General features: G+C 42.3%; 1 protein-coding gene across 3 annotated transcripts; it reads left to right on the top strand.

Moving 5' to 3' along the window:
* Positions 1-2,928: 2,928 nt before the first annotated feature.
* Positions 2,929-21,248, top strand: cerk (ceramide kinase). Of its 3 annotated transcripts, XM_067234929.1 has the most exons (15): positions 2,929-3,222; positions 6,831-6,875; positions 7,637-7,693; positions 10,461-10,598; positions 10,700-10,822; positions 11,955-12,080; positions 12,226-12,292; positions 12,709-12,854; positions 14,076-14,150; positions 14,710-14,862; positions 15,053-15,158; positions 15,418-15,503; positions 16,503-16,708; positions 17,016-17,227; positions 17,499-21,248. In XM_067234929.1, the coding sequence occupies exons 1-15, from the start codon at positions 3,069-3,071 to the stop codon at positions 17,584-17,586; spliced, it is 1,782 nt and encodes a 593-aa protein (XP_067091030.1). In that variant the 5' UTR covers positions 2,929-3,068; the 3' UTR covers positions 17,587-21,248. The 3 variants fall into 3 exon arrangements, with proteins under 3 accessions (XP_067091030.1, XP_067091031.1, XP_067091032.1); XM_067234930.1 differs by lacking the exon at positions 7,637-7,693; XM_067234931.1 differs by lacking the exons at positions 6,831-6,875; positions 7,637-7,693.
* Positions 21,249-22,412: the final 1,164 nt, after the last annotated feature.

A 22,412-nucleotide genomic window follows, 5' to 3' on the forward strand; every position in this document is an offset into this window, starting at 1 on the left:
TCCTGCAATTAACACACCACCCCAATAGATCTAAGGACAATGCCATCCCCCTGGCAATGCACACTGCCCCCTCCCTCCTGGATAAGGGAGTGGGAGAGGATGCTGTTAAGAGATTACAGCGCAGCATCCAACACAATTGTGCCGCTAAGCTCATTCTCAAGCTCAGCATCCTGGGTCCTGATCTCTCCCTTTGTAACTGAATCCTGGACTTCCTGACGGGCAGATCCCAGGGGCACCGAAGCCAATCAGGGCTGCACACTTGGTCACCTCCTGTAGGCCTTGTCCATGCACGTTCATGCATGCACACTGTTACGGAATCATCTTTAAGTTTGCAGATGAACTGGACCTTACCTCCAACAAAGGTGAGACCACCAACAGAGAGTAGGTCAATGTCTTGGCAACATGGTGCCAGGCCAGCAACCTCTTTCTTAGCGACTGCAAGACTAAGGGGATTATTGTGGATTTCAGGAAGTGACGGGGGGGATGGGGGGTCAAGCCACCATTCACATCAATGGAGCTGGGGCAGAGAGTCTCCTGCTTCAAGTTCTCACCCTTAACCTTTCTCCTATCCTACTCCTACACTTACCCCTAACCATTCTCATACCGCTACTCCTACCTTTACGTTGTGTGTAACTAGTCGGCTTAGGCTTCTTCTGTGGTTTATCTTATGAAACCCATCCTCTCAGAGAGGGTCTTCCTCTGAGGCCTTGGCAGTCCACTTCCTGTGCTCTACTTCCATCAACATTCTGTCGCTATCTCTTTTCCTCCATTTCTTTGTTTGGTTTCTTATCCTTTTCCTTACCCTCCTGGGCCTGACTTTTTTTCCTCTTCCCCTCTCCCTTTTCTTTATTGATGGTGAAGATTGGCACATGTTCTAGCCTGCTGTGGGAGGTTGGAGAGGAGGAAGAGAATGAGCATTGGTTGGTATGTGACCAACCGTACAAACAGAACATGGAGAAGTCTGGAAGATTCATCGACAGAGATTTACTCTGATCTTATTTGATCAAGATACTGTAGCAACCAAATCAAAATGTTACATGTGAGCATGGAATGCTGGTATACATTACATTACATTTAGTCATTTAGCAGACGCTCTTATCCAGAGCGACTTACAGTAAGTACAGGGACATTCCCCCGAGGCAAGTAAGGTAAAGTGTCTTGCCCAAGGACACAGCGTCAGTTGGCATGACCGGGAATCGAACTGGCAACCTTTGGATTACTAGCCCGGTTCCCTCACCGCTCAGCCACCTGACTCCCCGGTATACTGTTCTATGAAACAACAAAGCACAACTAAATACAAACATTGATGTGTTAACCCTTGTGTTATCTTCGGGTCATTGTGACCCTTCAGTCATTGTGACCACCCCACGTGCTGCGACAACTTTACCTCATACAAAAATAAAGTAAAGCATTTTCTTTTAACCGTCGGGCTGTCTCACACCCCCCACAGCGCGAAGGTTAAAAGAAAATGCTTTTTATTTGTTTTTGTATTGGGTAAAGTTGTCGCGGCAAAACGATGTGTCGTTGTGAACCTTCGGGTCATTGTGATCCGAAGGCAGCACAAGGGACAAGTAATAGTTTTAATCTACTCTTTCTTACATGTGCATGGAGGCTCTTCAGCCTTGTTAGTGGGACAAAGGGCATAATCATATAAAAACTTCATACTGTACATTCAGTGTTGAGTGTAGAGTGTACTGCAATCATTGACAGTAAACATCCTTTTTTCACTGCACACCTGTGTGTGTGCGCTTGCTTGTGAGTGTATGTTTCTACGTAGGCAATTCTTACCTTTAAACAAAATCCTCATTGTCATTAGATTAATCAAATTGCAAAATAATATTGCTTGAGAATCACACAAATAATTTTATGTTTCAGATAAACAATGAAAACCCCCCACTTTCTTTCAAAAACAGTATGGAGTACAGACACAGTGTGGACACAGATTATCACTGACAAAATAATAAAAGTGCTGCTTTTTTCAATTTGCACAAAACTAGAAGGAGGTAGGCCTAAACACTGATCTTGATGTTAATGAATTATAAATGATTATCATCCTCCTTCGAACTTCTCAGTGCCAGCCATTATGATGTCGCAACAAGTCAATTCTCAATGGTGCCCTGTGTTACTCCAGCTACTCCAGACTGTCAGTCTATTAGAAACCTCTTGATGAACAAAAGCGGACACTGTGCTTATTGTGTTGTGGTGTCCTAGAAGTTTCCCTCTTGTGTCACAATAACGCATTGTTAATTGAAAATTTAAATCCATAAACAGCCTTTTAAAATTGACAAAAATTAAATTAAATTAAACTGACTGTCTGAACAGAATCATTCTCAAATTATGCACTAATATAATTAGAGAGCTTCAGTGTTAATGTGTGTGTTTTATGTATTTTATTTCATCCAAATGTAGCAAAACAACTTAGTATGAGTTATATTAAGAACTTACATGCTGTGTCGGAGCAGCATGGAATCAGATTTAATGACTACTTGAGTTGTAACCACGCAGGTTGAGTTTCCTTTTATACCGTAAGTCATGGGCCTTTTGAAAGTCAGGGCAGATACAATTTGTCCTTACATCCCCCTACAACATGAATGCCTATCAGCAACAATAAATAATATATCCAAAACATGTAATCAGCTTTCACAATGAAGATTTTTGTTTGATTATTTATTTAACTAGGGACTGCAACCTGATGAGCAATATATCAAAGCCACGTTTTTCAAATACAATTTTCCAAAAACGTATGTATCTATTCACACAATTGTTTTTATAACATCATGCACATTTTTATATTGCATTTAAGTATTTTTTTAAGTCCAAGTTCTTTCGGCCTTCTCAATTTAAATACGTAGTGACGACACGCGTAAGGCTCAGCCCGTCCCCTCTCCTGAATGAAGAATCCGCTATCCTATTCAATTGTGTAATCGGTGTTGTCGAATTTAGCAACATTATTTCCTTATGTAGACAAAGGGCCTTCAACCCGATAACTTTACTCAAAGATGGTCACAATAACATAACATTGACACCTTATTCTCAGTCTTTCGGTACGTTGGCTTCAAGGTAAAGAGATGGAAAAACAGCCGAGGTTGTTGTCATCGCAGCTCTTACTGAAAAACGCCGTCTTCGAAGTGTTGTTAAACCGTGTGTTTATGACATGGAAAGAGCAGCCCACCACCAAGAAAAAACGCGTCTCCGCAGGCTTGCATCATCCATTCAAAGTCGGTAAGTGACCCACACGTATAAGTAAAAGCATATGATGTGCTGTCGTAGTACATTTATTCACGGTAAAGGACACTGTGGGGTCGCGAGGTAGTGTCTGGCACCTCGGTGATCTAGCTAGAATAGCTTCTATCTCTTTGTAGCATATCCGCTTTTTACATTTTCGCGTAAACACATGACGTGCGCATGCATAATCCGTTCTCGCTTCAGATCTTGCATTGTTATCATTTGACATTTTTTTGTTTACTAATATCATAAAAGAAGATAGCTCTATCAAGTTTGTAAGCAACTGCTATAGCCTAATGTTATGGGTCGATAGACACGTCGATGCGTAGTCAACTGCCAGTTCCAAGTCGTCTAAATGATTTAACTTCGAGTAAACTAACCTTCAATGCATCGTTTATTCGCAGCTTCTTTTTCAGGCACAAGCTAAACTTCTCGGCTATTCACCGCTAGACTTCGATGAAGTTGGAATTAGGGGTTTAGTTGAACATGGCGCACACATGCTCATTACCCACATAAATTACTTTTTTGATGTTTGTAGAATTTGTCATCACCTTATGGCCACTTACCAAGTCACGTGTTGTACAATGCTGCCATACCCTGTGTATTGACAAATACCGGGGTCACTGTAGGTCGTTCATACACGTTAAACACGTGCTAGTGAATGGAATGTGTTCCCCCCTTGATCTCATTGTAGGTTCTGTTCTAATGTAAAGTTTATCAACCAATGCAAATGCATTACTCTGCTAACCTTATTTTAATATTCGAAAACGAAAGGCAACAAGACAGGCTCAGTTTTCCAGATATAGAATAAACCCAGTTCTAAAGTATGAGGAAAATGTAATGAAGATCTTCATTGAAAAGGTTTTTAGTCTAGGACTAGGCTTAATCCATGTCTGGGAAACTGGGCCATAGTGCTTGGTGCAGTCCAGCTGGGCAATACTACAACCCACATAAGGTTAACAAGACCAAATGATTGTCTCCAGTACCTCCATAGCTTGTGGGTCTTAATTGTTTATTAATCATTCATGTCATGATGATAGAGTTTTGTAATATTCAGGTATCAAATGGTCCAAGAGAATCCCCTTTGCAATTCAGGTGATCATTATCAGAGAGAGTTCCACTCAACAGATTCCTTGTGTCCATAATGGCCTTATTCTTAAGTAGTCGGTTTGCCCTTCGAGACCCTGTATATAGTTCAACAATAAAAGGTCTTGCCTGAAGCAAATGTTCTCCATGCTCACTTTCACTGTTGAAATTATGATGAGATCCAGGCAGTGGCCTTCACTGAAGGCCTAGCTAATTATCTTATCAGAATAGATTTACGTTGTTACGTAGCTATCACAAAACCAATAGGAATTCTTAGTATTCCCAAGGTGCAACAAATGAGACCAACTTGTCTGTTTGTCTCAACTAATTTCTTTGGGAATAAATACAAGCATTTCCATTGGTCTCCTTGGTAAGATGGTAAGGCTTGAGAGTCTGTTCCTAGAAACTGATGACAAATGTTATAATCGCGTTCTTACAAAATGTTGTCGTCATTTGTCAGCAAGGCAAATATTATTGGAGGCAGCACAGCGTTATACAAGTGCAGACAACCATGTAGGCTGTGGAAGCTGCAGAGCTGTTGGATGTCAAACCACACCAAACAATAATCTTTTACAATTTTATAAAGTAAGTCATGTAGTTACCATTAAAGAAATGTGTACATTATATGTAGAGTGGTTTCCTCTTGAGTAATGACGATTTTAAGTGAACCAATCTGACACGAACAATGGCACTCAACTTGTCAACAGGTGATTGTTGACTACCCGCACTGTCTGACATTTCACTGAATTGCCAACGCTAGTCTCGTGACCTTCTCATCTGTCTTCCCTCGTCTCTCGTTCTCGCTCCGTCTCTGTCGGCCCATGTCTGTGTTGCACAAGAAGCAGCCAAAAGGTCAATCCAGTAGCCAGCATCATGGTCGGCATGAGAAGAATAGTGCGTTCAAGACCAGACTTTCTCCATGGCTGTTTGCCTATACAGAGTCGGTGTCGTTTCTTTGTTTCGTTAGCAGCTAAAGCTTGACACAAAGCCTTATTCATTGGATTACGTTATTGAAGTCAGCTCAAGTAACGGACATCTCTAGAAGAGAAGTAAAAATGATATGGATGTCCTATAAATAATTTAGGCTGTTCAAGATAGCTGCTTAAAAGTAGTAGAGTGTGTTGTTTGGGTTTAGCATCGAGTACGATTTAACAATTGATACCTGATTTCTCCAGATAGTCATATTGACTTTTTCATTCAGCAGGAGAAAATGAAATGAATGACAAACACGAGAGAGCCAACTATAACGAGGGCCACTATAACGAGTGCCACTTCTGTCAGTTACTAACCTAATTGCCAGCAGAGTTGTTGACTCTGGAACTCAGCTTACCAAAACAGGACCTGCCCTCCTCTGTTCTCTCCTCAAATCGCTGGCCTGTGTCCTTCAAATGTTATGAATATTTCATGTTTGGCCTATTTCCTGTACTGAGCACTGTTCTGTGACCAGACAAGTGGAAGATAGCAGGCAGAACGGAGATGGCCTTTTCATTACGTTGGTTCTGCGGCTAAGCTAAATCATTAGGCTAAGCATTATTCCTTTTTAATATATTTTGAGTAGCCTGATTGGAGTGCAAAATAGAAATGCCATGAAATGATTCATTTCTGGGATTCCCTCTTATGAATTGCACAAAAATGTGCTACAGTATGTTGTTTTGAGTCTTTAGGAGTCTGGTAGACCTACATTTAATGAAAACAAAATACGTTGTCTTCCACAACAAATGATTAATAGTGTACATTCACAAGACTTCGATTGTTATCACTCAAACAAAGGGATTCAACTGGAGCCATCATTTATAAAAAAAGAAAGAAATGCAAATGGGTTCCAATGTGGATTACATATTGTATATACATATTGTTTTGCCCACAGATAAACAAAGGTTAGACAACAGCATTAGCGTATCATGTTCTTCCAGTTAGCGGCCACCTATCTGCCATCTCCCATGTGAAACTGTCATAGCTCTCTCTCCATTTATTCCAGAATGAATGGGCTTGGGAGTCGGGCCTGCTGCTTTCTGGTCTAGGAAGGCTTGCTCAGTACGTTGGAGTGTGAGCCGTGTAATGCCCTGAGAAATGAGCAATCCCAAGGAGCCTTACTGAGATAATCCGTGTGAATGAACAGGCGGAATAGGAGTCTAAAAGTAACCTTTGGAGTACCCTGGCTCAAATTAATTCTAATACCTTTTTTTAGAAGGTATCATGAGATCATATTTTCCACATTAGTTGGAGAGAGTCAGTGGTGTAATTTTCAGCAGGATAGTGCTCATATTATATCAATTTTTTTGTAGTAGGAATATTATTTAAAGTTATTGATATGGGAAGCATCCGCCGTCATGGATGGCCAATGAATGCATAATACAGCCGTCATTTTCTTCATGTGCAACTATTATATCTAAAGATGGGAAATGTGAGTCTTGGAAATTGTGTGTAAGTTATAACTTTCACAGTTACCAAACACAGGATGATGTAATTGACTGACTCCCTCACACAAACTTACAGCCAACTCTACTGTTCCCCTCCAGGTTTCTGTCTTTCTAAGTTTCGTCACAGACGCAAAGGAGAGCCAGGTAGGAGCTGCTCTTTTCATGATGTGGCCTAACAGTCCGGCCACGTCCTTTCCTCCCTTGTAACCCTCAGCGTCGAGTGCTTCTGCCAGCTGTATTTGATAGGGCTCCCTTAAAGAAACAGAGGTTGTGTTTTTATCTTACGACTCAGTTCAAATAGCAATTTCTCAAACATAAAAACACAGGAATATTACGTTTTGCCTACTTGCCATGCCTTGCTATGTATGTACCAATCTCGTACAGAATATGAGGTTTGCTAGACAGTGTGCAACTCATCAGCTTTCTCTGTCAGGGGGCCTCGTTGCTATGTAGACTCACAGTGGGATGGTTAAATTACAACTTTCAGCAGGGACATTCAAAGGTAATAAGTCACACCTTATATGCTTCAAAATTGGACTTCCTCTTTGAGGCCTACATGGTATGAATAAAATATTAAGTATATGTCCTTCCTATTTTCTTTACAACAACAAAAGAAAACATGCAGTCAATTAAAACATTGCCAAAGCACAGTTATCAATGCTATGGAATACTGTCCTTGTAGGAAACATTTAAATAATAGAATCCAGTTTGAACAGGACTAACTAAACCATGGATAAATCACACAGTAGCCTAGGTGAAATTGTGTGTGAAATTAGCATACTATGGTATGGTAACTGGTTATGTTGTACTAAATCCAACTAAACATCAAATACAGCATTAAGCTTCTTTCGTAGTTGTGCTTCTAGTGCTCATAGTTTCAACATTAGTTTCCTTTTGCTTTGTAGAGCCAAAAGCAAGCCCCCCCTCCCTCCTCCCCCTCCAGTTTGGTATAACTGCCCTTGGTAAGTACCTACAAAATCTGCTGTCACATCTGACTGCGTTCAAGGCACACAATATTTACAGTCAAGTGGTACGGTGTGGCACTGCTTAAACACCGTCCTCTCGTGCAGTGGCTATAAGCTTACTTCCATCTGACAAATGGAAGGACTGCGTGAAACTGTGTGTTTTTTCTGGCCTGTGTTTTATTTCTCTTGACCTGACCTGGGTAGTTAAACCGGGATATCATTACCTCGGGCATCCAGCAGTGTCGGCCCTTCGTAATGGCTGATGGCTGTTTAGTCAGCTGTAAGGTGATATATTATTGAGGGTGTCCTCTGTACCTTTCCCCTTTGTCTGCATCTCACTTAAACAGAAGGAACAAGTCTTTATGATTGCGTTTTCTCCCTGCGTCTCTTGCACTTCAAGTAGGAGTACAGTAGGATACGTGTTTCGCTGGTCTGTTCTTGTGTTGAGGCCTCAAATGGGCTCTTTACCACTGGGATATTACTGACAAAGCTCATCACGTACCCGTGCATGCTGAGGTTAAACCCGGCCACAGAGCTGACAGTTCTCCTCACGCTAGAGCAATGGCACTCAGGTGGGCTGTTGTGAGTGTCTTTGCTCCATCATTAATAGTTAATGAGGTCTCTACTGCAAGAGAGCAGGTTTAGATTCCTCCTCACACAGTGGCTTTGTTGCATCGACCTGGTTGCCGAGTCTCTGCAGTATTTATGAAATGGACTGGATCCAAGAATAGATGCAGTGGGAGAATTCAAAGCTTCATTATCATTTTAATTTGTTCCTTTCACTGATCCACGTGTGTATTCCAAGTACGTGTATGGTTTGGATTTAGATCTTTCTCTGTCTCTTTCTTTCTCTTTCTTCGTGCCTTTCTCTCTACCTCTCTCCTTCTCCATCTACCTATTCTGAGCGTATTAGATTCCCCTCCAGACCCCTGCTCTTTTCTTCTCCCTGGTGCACAGCCCTGACCTGCTGGTATTGTGGTGTGTTTTTCTGCCATTGTATGAAGCCGTATGGATTTCCCCGTGGCTGACCTTGGGAGGATGTTACGTAATCGATTGATGCTTCCTTGTGACTCACTAATGCACAGTGCCCGTGATGCAGTTGGTGCTTAAGATTCCAGTGAAACACACAAAAGCAGATTGTGATAAAGAGTGCCAGGTTCTTGAGGTGATCGTGGGAAACTAATCCCATTCTGATTTGTACACAGACAGATACACACACAGCATCTTGGCATTATTAGAGAGATGCACCTGTCTGTACAAACACAATGTGTCAGACGCAAGTTGGATACAGAACATACATTACACCCTGTTATCAGTTTACCCATTCCACTTTAATTATGGATGTTACATTTTTCGACATAATTACACAAGTAATATCACAATAAAAGGACAGTATTATAAACCTTTCTGCAAGTTAGGAGTTGAGAGATGCTCTGAATGTCATTCATCCTGCCTTTAAGCAAGGCAGCTGGAGAGATGTGTGAGGCCTGGTCTAATCACATCCTGTCTTACTCTCCTGTTTTTCATTTTAGTGTATCAGAGTTATGATCTATAACACTGATTGGAGATCAAATGTTGTGTTTGATAATCGGATGGAAATATATTTTTGGACTCCTTTTAGGAATGTGAGAAACATGTCCAATATAACCTGGTTTCCCATTAGCGTTGCAGTAATGACTCTAGTAACTCCAAGCTGTTGTCAATGTTCGTTTCAGTGCTCCGCTTCTCAACGAGGTGGCTCAGAGCGTTGGAGTAATTAGATATGGTGCACCTGTGTCCCCTTGAAAAATGTTTTTGTAAGGTGTATTTGTTTCGTTTTCCCAGGTAGCCAATGCTATCCTTTTGTGAAAAGCAGTGGGTGGAATAGGGTTCAATTTGAATGAAATCTCTAAATTATTTAGATTTCAAGCCTTTCATGTAATTCTTGCCATTTAAAGAAAAATGTTTTGTTGTTGAATGAGGTCATGTTTAGCGACTGTGACACCCCTCTCCTTACACCTGCTGCTAGCCTCCTGAGAAATGTTCAGTATCCGGTTTAACCCATGTTGGGCGTTGTTTGTGATCTGAGGTTTTCCCAGAGGAAACAGCCGCTTGCAGAAGCTGTGTTGATCTTGAGCTTGATCTGAGACCAAATATATTCAGATGTTGTCAATTTCAGATCGCTTACAAATGATTTGGAATGATTCAGTTTGATAAATAGGCTATAAAACTATGTAGACGGAAGGGGTCAGAAACGGTAGTTCTCCCATCTGGTTTTTAAATGCTAAACTGACTCGTCTTTCTCATGTCTAAAGACTTTGACGACACTCCTTAAGCCTTAAATTTACAACAGTAGCCGTAAACAAACTGTTGGTCTAATCCCTAGTTTTTCTCCTCCCTCTTTTCTCTGCCCTCTCCCATCTCTCCAGCCAGGCGCTACACTAGACCCACCCAAACTCTGAAATCAAACTGTTCATTACTCAATTAAAGCTCCCATCTCATCACATTAAACTTCATTGGCGTGAAGCTATTGAATGGTAATTGATACCTTGAGCCCAGCTTGTTAGGCTGTGGGCGGTGAGGAGTGCCCGACAATAGCTTGTTGTCCCGGCTCTGGGATAAAGAGTAAGCCAACACCACCAACCGCTGTGTGTCAGTCAGTCAGTCTGTGATACCTAAATGGGTTTGGGTTTAGAACAATAATGGAGCTTTTAGAAGTAGCCTACGTTAAGCCGTGTGTGTGTGTGTGTGTGTGTCTGCTTGTGTGTGCTTGTGTGTTACATAGGTACCTGTCACACTGTAGCAGTGTCAGAGATTGTAGCAGTGCGGGAGCTCGACGTAGAGAACGGTGCCACTAAAGATGACGGGAGGTGGCAGAAAATGCCTCAGAAGCCGCTGGAAGCCTACCCATATGCATTCACAGGTATGGAGATGACTGGAGTGAAATGTTGGCTATTATTGTGTTAAATGGTTACCCCTTTGTGAACCTCTTTTAATGTTGTTTCACATTCCTTCCTCCTCCAGTGTCCTTTGTGGAGAGGACAAGGAGACACCGCTGGCGGTGTCGAGACGTTACCTTCTTCTGTCCAGAGGGAGCGCTGTGTCAGCTGTGGGTCCAGACCATCAGGGAACAGCTAGCGCTACTGAGTATGCAGTTAGCATTCACTCATTTTAGCAGACGCTTTGATCCAAAGTGAATTATAAACAGAATCTGCAAACCCAAGGCCCCCTACAAAGCAATCTACAAACCAATTGAATCCACGTGCAATAGGCACATTTCTAGAATAACAATGTGGAATTGATTTTCTTTGGGGTCATTTCACAAATCATAACTCACCACAATTATTATTTTTTTATAACATATTTTTAGCATAGAGTGATCATATTTAGGTTGAGTAATTTAGGTTTTTGTGTGAAGCGTAGTACTGTGTCAACATTTGTTGGGCTATACATTATATCAGCAATGACCTTTTAGACTGTCAGCATGAATAAGCATGAGTTGATATGGAAGACAGATTATTAGCAGGCAAACAGTAGCCATTATGTAATATGACAGTGGTTCCTTGTGTTATCATTCTAACCAAAGTGCACTTTGCACACCCCGAATGGGGGTGATGTTTTATAATGTAAATAGGAGTACTAGGAAAACACTAACACATGTCCAAAGAAAATGCAAAGAAAATGACACAAGCAAATTATGTCTTCAAATAAAATGTTCTTCCTGTTGAGTCCGAGCGCGTCTGATTTGACCGAGCGCGTCTGTGGCGCGTTACGGCTCCGACAAGATTCTGTTCTGTCCTCCGCATTTCAGAATTGGCGGGTGCGCGAGATCAACAAACAACTAACTACTTTGCCTGTCTGACGTCGTTAATTAATTTTGGTGATCGTGTTAATTGTTTTTTTGTTCTACTTTGTTGTGCTGTAGTCTACTGACAAAGTTAATAGGCTACACTTAAAGGTCCAGTTATGAATGACATGGATACAAGATTTGTAGCTGTAGTCGTTAAAAACACATTCATCCTCAATTATTTTGTATAGCTATTTCACTGTGAACTCTGCGGCTTGGATGCGGCGTCCGTCAAAAATAGAAAAGCTTCCTATCTTCAGCGAAGCAGAGCAGAGACCCGCTTCTGAAACGCGCCGCGGCGCATCTGGTGTAAACGCAAGCATTGACTAGAGTGGTTGCGATCGGCTCACGCGTCCGGTGTAAATAGGGGCTAAAAACTTGTTGCATGGGGTGTTGTGTGGAAAAATACATCTGTTCCTTTACTGTCAACAGCAAACAGGCCTAAGCATTTGCTGGTGTACATCAATCCCTATGGAGGTAAACAGCAAGCCAAGCGCATCTACGAACAAGAAGTAGCCCCTCTATTTGCCAGAGCCTCCATCTCCACTCATATCATTGGTGAGTTCCATCTGTTAGCGGTTTGTGCTTTAAATATTTATGATCATGAAAAGATTCAAAAGTTTGTGTTGGGGAAATGGTAACAGCTGGCATCTGTAGTTGTTCTGGCATGCTTGGATGTTTAACTTGTTGTCTTTGGTTGTAGTTACAGAATATGCCAATCACGCCAGGAATCATCTGGGGACAGAGGCAGAGTTGAAGAAATATGATGGGTGAGGGTTCTTAAAGTCAGATCTTTCAATAAATCCCATACCTCTATCAACATACAGCCAGGTATACCAGGCTGTCACTGCAATCACGGCTGGCTTCTCTGGCCGTCTTTCTGATTAGACAGTTAGAACCTGGGGTCCAGTACCAAACAAAACCAAAGACAATTTGGTCAATCAGATAGAAAAACAAACAGAGTACATGTGTTATCGGTCTTGCTGACTCATACGCTGTCAGATCATGCTGGAAGGCCCACACTTGTCTCCAGTCGAAGTATGTCATGAATAGGGGTCAGGCCCTTATCTGTGAAGTAACATATAACTCCATGATCTGTGGAAGGAAAAGACCTCTGAGTCCGATCAGATAAAAGATCGTCGCAGGGGGGCTTTTTTCCCAACACGACCTTTGACCTCCCCCACAGGGTGGTGTGCGTGGGTGGAGACGGGATGTTCAGCGAGTTGGTTCACGGACTGATCTCGCGGACGCAGAAGGACAGCGGCATGGACCAGAACTGCCCCGAGGAAAGCCTCACACCATGCGCTCTCCGCATCGGAATCATCCCTGCAGGTGACACCGACCTCACACCAACGCACAGCGTTCTCACCAGGCGCTAAACACTCTGACTTTAAACACTTTATTTGCAGTGGCACGTAGAGTAGTACAGTAAGTAACACAATAGAGTAAGCAAATCAGATCTAAAATAAATAAAACGGCAAAATGTTATTATGCAGTGTACATAGATGGGTAGTTCATGTAGAAATGCCTGGTTATTTGATGAACATAAATGGCAGCATCAATTCAGTACCTCACCTGGCTGAGACCCATTTAATAATCTGTTGTATACTGCATTCAGAGTCCATCAAGAAAATTGTAACTTTGAACAGTCTTGTAATGGCCAGATGCTTATGTTGGAAGAGCTGTGTCAATCAGTCAAACTTTCAAGAGGTCACATGGTTCCTGAATGCTGACAGGTGTCCCTCAATGTATAATTTCTCTCTATAGAGTTTAGTTTTAAATATGGCATTCATTGTCTGTTGAGGTCATGTTTGCAAATGTCCCATGGTGCAAAACGGGTTTCTAGCTGGCCATGATTAGGAGGTGATTGCGCCTCCATTGTTGTTGTATCTTAGGTTTCTGGTCCTTGTAAAGTCCACAGCATTGATGAAACCCTTACAATATACTGTTCCGGCTATGTCAAGATAAACCTCAGTGGGGTGGTTTTGCATTTCATCGCATAGAAATAAAATGAGCTGTTAGCTTTTAACTACATACTTACAGTGCAGCGGCTTTGTCTATTAACAGCCATTGTAGAAACAGGAAGAGATGGGAACCAGGACTTTGCCGACTGAGCACATTGTAGAACAAGCTTTCAGAAGAGCCCTATGGACAAAATGCCAGGAATAGTCCTATGAATAAGCACTCAAAAATGGACATGTTGTTTCCTTTGTGAGTAGAGCAATAACAATAAGTGTACTTGTTGCTCAGAAACCCCCTTATAAATAGTGTCTGTGTAAATTATATTGTTTGTCTTATGTACATGTGAAAACTCCATTCGCACACATGCAGTGAATAAAATCAATAAACATATCCGCCGACCGTAGATCAGACAAGCGGTAATGTAGTCTGTGAAACGCATGACATGACCTGCACAGTGACCTGGGACACTCAATTGTAATAACTATGCCCAGACCACAATACAATATTTACAGAAATATGTGAATGTCATTTTAACATCACTTCTTTCTCATAACGCTGATTTGTTTGGTTTGTATGTGTCGTGTCACCCAGGTTCAACCGACTGCATCTGCTATGCAACTGTAGGAGCCAACGACCCTGTGACCTCCGCCCTGCACATCATAGTGGGTGAGTATTCTCCACTCGCCATATTCACTTACTTTCAAAGCCATCACTGTGTTTTTTTTTTTTACTGGGCCTTGTGTAGTTATAAAATAATTAAATTTTTAAGAATAAATGTGTCACGGCACATAAGGATGAACAAAAAAAAACATTGTATTTATATTTAAACTGTGCATGTTTTGGTTACGGCAGAACCTTTGCATCCTCTTTAGAACATTTGGTCATTTATACTGGAAGTCGATGTAAAATGTAGATTCAAAAAGCAATGAAAGCCATCCACCTGTAGCTGTGTAATTCCCCAAGCTCTTGTAAATACAAAAGTGTGTCACATTAGTGAGGTCTGCCATCACACTCAAGTGACCTTAAGTGACATGTCCGACCTACTCATTCAGCGTCCTCCAGATAAGAGTGTGAGAGTGCACGTGAGATGAACAAAGGACACACAGAGGAGCATGTTTGACCGTGACGAAGGTTATCTCAGTGGTGTAGCATCACGCCCTGCAAACCCACAGGACATTCGGACCCATGTGGATTGTCACTCATGCTTGGGGTTGTGTTCTCACAGGAGACTCCCAGCCAATGGACGTGTGCTCAGTCCACCATAACAACACATTCCTGAGGTACTCCGTCTCTCTGCTCGGATACGGTTTCTACGGCGACGTGCTGACTGACAGCGAGAGGAAGCGCTGGATGGGACCAGCCAGATACGACATTTCAGGTCAATTGATTAAATCACCTCCTTTGAATTTTTTTTTGGGGGGGGGGGGGTTGGTAGCACGTTTTGCTATGATGTGATGGGCTGGAATTGATTTAAACATCCCAAAGGTATTTCGCGTTTTGTAAATTAAAGGTAAAGGTTAAATCCTAATGCGGTTAAATGAAGCAGCATTCTGCGCTTGTTTCCGTAGGTTTTAAGACGTTCCTGACCCACCATAACTACGAAGGGACGGTGTCGTTCCTACCGGCAACCGACATCCTGGGCACGCCGAGGGACCAGGCCAGGTGTAGAGCTGGGTGAGGGCTCAGACTTGCAAACAGCTCCACAGGGACTTCTACTGACCCTCTTCTAATTCCAGAGGAACATTTTCACCCAAATAAAGCTCAGTGGTTAGAACATTCGACTGCAGATCAAAAGGTTGCCTTCCTTTGTACATTCCTTTGGATCCATGTGGTTGGATTAATAAAGACATTTTTATTATTCCGTAGTGATTTTTAATGAGGGAATTTGCAGGCTAACCAATTACTCCAACCTTGACCTGTGCCTGTTTTACAGGTGTTTAATATGCCAGCATAACGGACAGTTGTGTTCAGATGAAACGCTGGAGAAATGCAAGATGGGGCAAGAGGTTTCAGACAGCGGTAAGTGCTTCTGTACAAGGTAAACTAAACCCAGTTACGGGAAGTTAACATGAAATGAAAGGATGAACTAGGAGAATCTCTTGTTGCCACTTACAACTACCACTGGAACTCAAAAATCAAAACTTAAGATCTCAATTCCTGCTGAACTTCAAAAAATGTCCCATAGGATCCAATGTGCCCACAAGGCCTTCTACACACATCTCCCAAGTCCCTTTAGTGCATCACACAAGACTATAAGTACTGCATGTCCCAGACGTCCCTATAAAGACTATCATGGGATTTGAAGTCCCACCAGAAACCTGGCAAAGCAGCCCCAGTCACCCCATGTTGAAACTGGAACTGCAATCGTGTGGAGAATAAGTAAGCTAAATACTGTTCCACTGATTCATAGGATAGTTTTTTATTCTGTCCGGCATTGAGGGAGGAGATTTGAAAAGTGAGAAAGGGAGTAAGCGACTGCAAAAGTGGCATCTTTTCCTTAGATGGCGTTGATGCCTATCTTGGCTAGGATTTGCTTTGCCAGAGTGAGTTGTAGCACATCATTACTGCTTATTCAGTTGGGGGAGAGATAGCAACAAACCAAAGCCACAGCAGTAAAAGAAAAACACCAGCCAACATCCCATAATCCTTATCTCCTTTTTATTATTGGATGGCTGGCACTCAAAATTTATGTTTTAAACCAGTCATCATGGAAAAGTAAGATAGTAAATACGTTTGTGTGACTATCAAGGATAGTCTTTGCTATGAATGATTGTATCATGGTTCTGCTGACTATTTTACACGGAAACCTTCGCATTAATCATTTGGTATGGAAATTTTCCTTTGGATTTTAATATAAACTGAAATCTGATATGCCAACAGTAACTCAATTCATAAGATGGTACTCATTAATAAAATCCATATGAATATTATAACCTTTACATCATAACCTTTCATCAAGTTGCCTGCCAAGCGAGAGCAATCTTAAAGTTTTTCTCACATATTAATATTTTTTTTCAGAGTGTAATGGTGAGTGGCAAACCATCCGGGGGAAGTTCCTGGCCATCAACGCAGCCAGCATGAGCTGCGCTTGCCCTCGCAGCCCCAACGGCCTGTCCCCCGCCGCCCACCTGTCCGACGGCACCACCGACCTCATCCTGGTCCGCAAGTGCTCCCGCTTCGACTTCCTGCGTCACTTGCTGCGTCACACCAGCAAAGATGACCAGGTACACCACACAACTTTTTGTTTGGGGGGAGGGAGATATTTACGAGGGTTTCTGTACGGGTTGTCCAGTGACTCCAGAAGTGTCCCACCCGGGTAATACAGTATGTGCGTCTGCTTTATTACTGATAAGCAGCATATGATCTGGGATTCACACTAGTCTGTCTTTGCTAATACAGATTTTGAACCCAATGGAAACGTGAGTTTCCTTTGTGATTAATAAAGGAAAATTCATTTAATTGTACTTTTCTCAAATGCCCCATCCTCTAATCCCACCATTACTAATCGAACTCTCCCATCCCTCCCCCCAGTTCGACCTGGGCTTCGTGGAGGTGCACCGCGTCCGTCGTTTCCGCTTCACGCCGCGTCACTGCCAGAGCGACTCGGAGCTGGACCTGAGAGAACCTGGGAAGCGCCTCTTCAGCCAGATCTGCCGAGACCACCCGTCCTGCAGCTGCCGACCCTCCTACAGCAGCTGGAACTGCGATGGCGAGATCCTGCCTCACGCGGCCATAGACGTTGGGTACGCCCCCCCCCCCCGTAATGTTAACGTTTGGATGGCTACCATGTGTGTGGACATGTACTAATACTTCAATTATTGTAAAAATATTTGTACAAATACAACACAAAATGGATTTCACATGGCCTTGTCTTTCTTATGCAATACCTGCTGTACTCTGTATTATTTTTAGACATTATAAATACAAAGTCAAACAATCAACAAATTTGATCACACATTCCCATATTTGGCACACTGTGTCTGACCCCACATCCATCTCTCATTCCTCCTGTAGAGTGCACTGCCAGTTGATCAAGCTGTTTGCACGTGGGATTGAGGAGACGCCCGTTTTCGAAGACTCCACCCTCCCAAATGCAATATAGACTCACTCTCGCCCCGGCCCGTCAACCCCACTGGAACGGTCCTACTGCATTTCAAAAAGGTCAAAGATCACAGCCGTGGCTGTGCACCGCTACGTGTACACCATATCCCATGATGCTATTATGCATCTGAAGTGTTATTCCTCACACTGGTCTGGCCAGGAAAAGACCCTGTTTTCTCTGTGGACGGTGAAAACGAAAAGGGGCGCACAGTAGTTTTTCCTGGTTGAGTCACAGAGAGGAAAAATCTGTCTTATCTTGTTCTTCAGCCAACAGTACATGTAGAGTGGTGACATTAGTTTCTGTTGTTTGTGCTTTATGCTTGGCCATCATGTTCCACACATTCACAGGTTCGTCATCTGGTGTCTGGTAAACCTCTTTAAATACCACCTTAACCCCTTCAGTATATTTACCATCATTTGTTTTAAATAATTGGCTCATTTAAGAAATGTTGTGGAAATTCGACTTAAACCACTTTTTAGTGGTTCACAAATTCACAAATAGTAAAATGTAGTCATTTTGGGAGGGACTAATGTAGGGGTTAATTTGCCATTCAAATGCTTTGAAATGTGTCAATTTCCTTTTTTCTAATCGGACAAACCTATCGTTCTTCTATATCCTTAAAAAATATGTTTTACTTGCATGTTTGGTGCTAATATTCAGTAAGTGTTACAAGAATAGCTACTTAGAATTAACATTTATCAATAAAATTTTGAATGTTGCACTTTTGTAAAAACAAAATATATTATTTATTAGTACTAGTATTATAACAGTTGAGAAATGTTTGAGTTAAAATAAATCTCCCGGTCTCTGAAAGGATTTGACAGTTTAAACGAGCATTTTGCCATGAATTTGAATTGACCTGTTTGGTCAAAGTATACCAGACACCAGACATCCTAACCTCATCGTGCGACATTTACATATCCATTGCACAAAGCTGTGTTTTGTGATGGCCATATTATGAAAGTGTACATGCACACCTCATGGGTAGGTGAGCTTGCCGAGGGGGGGGGGGCTTTGCAGAACCGCCCGAGTTTAAGGCGTACTGAAAACATTACAATGTAGCCTATGCTACTGTATCTTAGTGATGGAGTAGCATTAGCAGCAGCAAGGTCTTTCAGCCAGCCTAGCTTTGCTGTGCTAAGATTTTGTTATTTTCTGTGATGCCATTCCAGGTTAAAATGTATTTCTCTGAAGCAGCTTTCAGACGAAAAACAAAAAAGGCATTCGTCTGTTGCACTACACCGGTGCTGCTTGCACCTGTTTCCAATCCAAACCCATAATTTTCTTGCCCCTTTCCGCTGTTAAGCCAGTTTTACAGTTGAGAAGGGAAATGTGAGCAAATCACGGATGTTGAATAACAAGTAGAGGATCCTGTAGCAACTGAAATGTGAACCGTGCAAGGTTCTACAGCTCTGCCCAAATATTGCTCTGCTCTGCTGAGTAGTGGTGTATCTTTGTGTTGACCTCGTCATTTATTTAACCGCAACTAAATACTGTAGCTAAAAGCAGAAATTATTTTAAGAAGCATACTAAAATGAGGTATATAGGCCTAGGTAGTCGTTGAGTATCTGCTGTCAATCGTTTCCTTTGTATAATATTTTGAAGTTTAGCTTAAGCTATACTGTAGATTGCTAACAGGAAGTTTTACTTGTAATCTTTTAGCAAGCTAATGTTAGCTAGGTCATAATTAGTAGCTCAGTCAAAGGCTTCCATGTGTATGGAAGTAGAAAAAGCAAGTTACCAAAACCTCCATGTCTTCAGTTTGTGAACTGTCTGCTAGCGTGATAGCTTCTCCATGTCACTATCATGAACGTTCTCAATCTGTAGCAAACATAATGTAGCAGGATAAGACTAATACTGTAGGGAGATTACAATAATTTGTCATTCTTTGAGAATTACTCCACTGAGTAAATGATTAGCATTGTTAGCGTTGGCATTAGTTTTTTTCTGACTAACAAGAATCTTTGTCAGTAGACCTGGTCCATCACTGTAATAGATTTTAGCAGGTTCTCAATACAACTTCAGTTGTGGCTTTTACCGAGGGATTTGGTGTGTAGTATCACATTCGTGGTTCTGACACGGCGATCAGGTGAAATGCCAAGAAAATGCTGCAGTCTAGCCTTCCTTCAAAAACCCAAGGGATTATTTGTCAGGGGACTTGAGACATCCTTGCTCAGAAAATGAATTGTGATTGCTCGTGTTGTTTCGGAGTAAACAACACTATTGTCAGTTCAATCTTTTGTTTCAATCTGTGACAATTTCCTCTGAGGACACCTGTCTTTGTTTTCTGTTCGATTGTTCTGTCTAAACATCCTAAATATTTGACTGGATATTGCTGGTGTTATCCAAGCTGTTAAAATGAAGGATTTACTGCAACTCTTCAGTTCATACAGTCTGAGTTACTTTCAGATACTTTGACCAGAGGATGAAGGTCCAAAGGATTCTGTAGCCATTTATAACAAGCATGGAAAAGATGACAATGTTTAAGTTTCTGTCAAATGTTTCACTTTCGTATTCATTTCCTGAAGTGATTAGAATCGGAATAGTGAAAAGGTCCTTGCTCATTTCACATTGGTTATGATTTTAGGCTGGGTTAAGGTTACTATCCCTTGGTGTTTTTTGTGTAAAGAAAATGATGTACAGAATGCAAGGGTGACATACTGGATTGTGTACGGTTTCAGAACCGGCCATGTTTGCTATGAGTCTTTTTAAAGTTAGCATTTGTCTGGTTCCATGCAGTTCTGAAGAGGGACGGCCTTGGGCAAATGGTAAACAGAAAAGGCCACTGAGGACCCACTAAATTCCTTGCCAGAGGGGCGTATTGACCAGCTCGTCGGAGCATGGGCTGTGTGGACGAGCTGTCCACCGGCCAGTAATCAAGCAGATGGCCACTCCAGACATTCCCCAGATCCTTCAGCTAGGCAGAATTACGTCCAATTTATCTGTTGATGCTGCCTCATGCCCCTCACCTTTGGACCTCTGTAGTCATTTTCACCCCCCCCACCTCTCTCTCCCTCACACACACACACCCTCCCGGGGTAAATTCCTGAAGCTGTAGGTGGCTTCTAGTTATGAAAACCTGTGCACATTAAAGTATGTGAGAGACCAAGGGTTGCTGATGGTAGCAAAGCTACACGACTGTGTGTGTGTTTTGGGAAAAAGATATGATGAAAAAAACAAGTGTGTTAAGGGCCATTATTCCTGGAGGACGCATGGGGTCCAAGCCATCACCCCTATGGAGTCTAAGAGTGTGTGTGTGTCTATTGCTGTGCTGCTAGTAGCAAAGTGGAAACTCGGCCACAGCATGGCAGAGAAGCTTAATGAGGCCTGGTGCTGCGTGCCGCAGATCTACTTCTCCTGGCCGTGTGTGTGTGTGTGTGAGAGTGAGAGACAGAGAGAGACAGAGAGAGACTCCACCAGGCACCCACACGTTGCATGCATAGACTCAGTTTCAGCTGAGGCACATAACTCTTTGTCTTGGACTAACATCGCAAGTTGTCTCTGCTATCAACAATGTAGCGATATAAAACAAACAACCCCAAATGACCCCTCCCACACACTGCTGGTCTTGCTGGTTTCAAGATGTAACGTGTGTATGAACCAAACGGAGGTCAGTATACTGTATGAAAGTGGAAATGTCTTTGGTCTGAATAAAGAGGATTTAAAACCACAAAACCAATGTTTGGGAGTCTTATTGATCAGGCTGTCCCTTTTTGTGGTTTGATGAAGAGTGACCTTGCTTCGAGTCAAGGTCTCAGCTTGTTAGGTTAAATATTGACCATACAAAAGATAAATGGTTTGAAAACAATGTCTGTTCACTAAACATTAATTTGGGCTCTTTTGGATGGAGAAAGATATTAGTCATCTAATCACAGGTCATCCAAAATGGCTGTATTTTCTGGTCAAAGCGCAAACGACACCACAGAATAATGGTGTGGCTTAAATGACCCGCACGCATTACACAACAACGCGCAATATAATCTCTTTTCAATAAAAGCTGAATTTGCTGTGAAGCGAGAGCATCAGCAAATGCAAATGCCACTACTATAAAGATCGACTGCCACACACACAAACCTTGCTGGGAAATAATACAGCAGTGCCTTACTCTGCTCACAAATTCCCCCATTTCTAGGAAAAAGCAGTTGTGTGAGTGGAGATAAGGTTTTTAACCCTTGTGTTATCTTTGGGTCATTCTGACCCATCAGTCATTGTGACCCACCGTCGTATTGCGACAACTTTACCGGATACAAAAACAAAGTGAAGCATTTTCTTTTAACCGTTGGGCTGTCTCAGACCCCCCACATTGCAAAGGTTAAAAGAAAATTATTTTTATTTGTTTTTATATTGGGTAAAATTGGGTAAACACAACAATGGTTCGTTATGAACCTTTGGGTCATGTGACCTGAAGGCATCACAAGGGTTAACTACACACACACAGACTGGCCACCGTGTCATTGATACAGGACATCGCTGACGTTCAGACACCTGACAAGGTCAGCGGAAAAGGTCAATCTGCTCCCATTCACTCTGACAAAATAGACGTGAGACATTACAATATTGCTGCCCCGGTAAACCTAATAAAGTGTTGGGCTCAGGGCTCGGGGGGGGGGGGCAGTCACAGGGGTCAAAACATGAACCTCCTGGTAATAGAATGAGCCGTTTTTCCATGGAGTCGCCTTCACAGAGTAAGTAGCCCCTTCATCCATGTCTGTGAAGTCCTTCTATGTAAGAGAATTTCACCATGAGGGATCAGGACCTCAAGGCCTCAGAGGTGACCAGGTCCATGGACCAGACTCGTCATGGGACTGGGGAATTAAATTTAGCTT

The sequence above is a fragment of the Osmerus mordax genome, chromosome 4 (genome assembly GCF_038355195.1).
Source record: "Osmerus mordax isolate fOsmMor3 chromosome 4, fOsmMor3.pri, whole genome shotgun sequence".
In the NCBI taxonomy this organism is placed as follows: Eukaryota; Metazoa; Chordata; class Actinopteri; order Osmeriformes; family Osmeridae; genus Osmerus; species Osmerus mordax.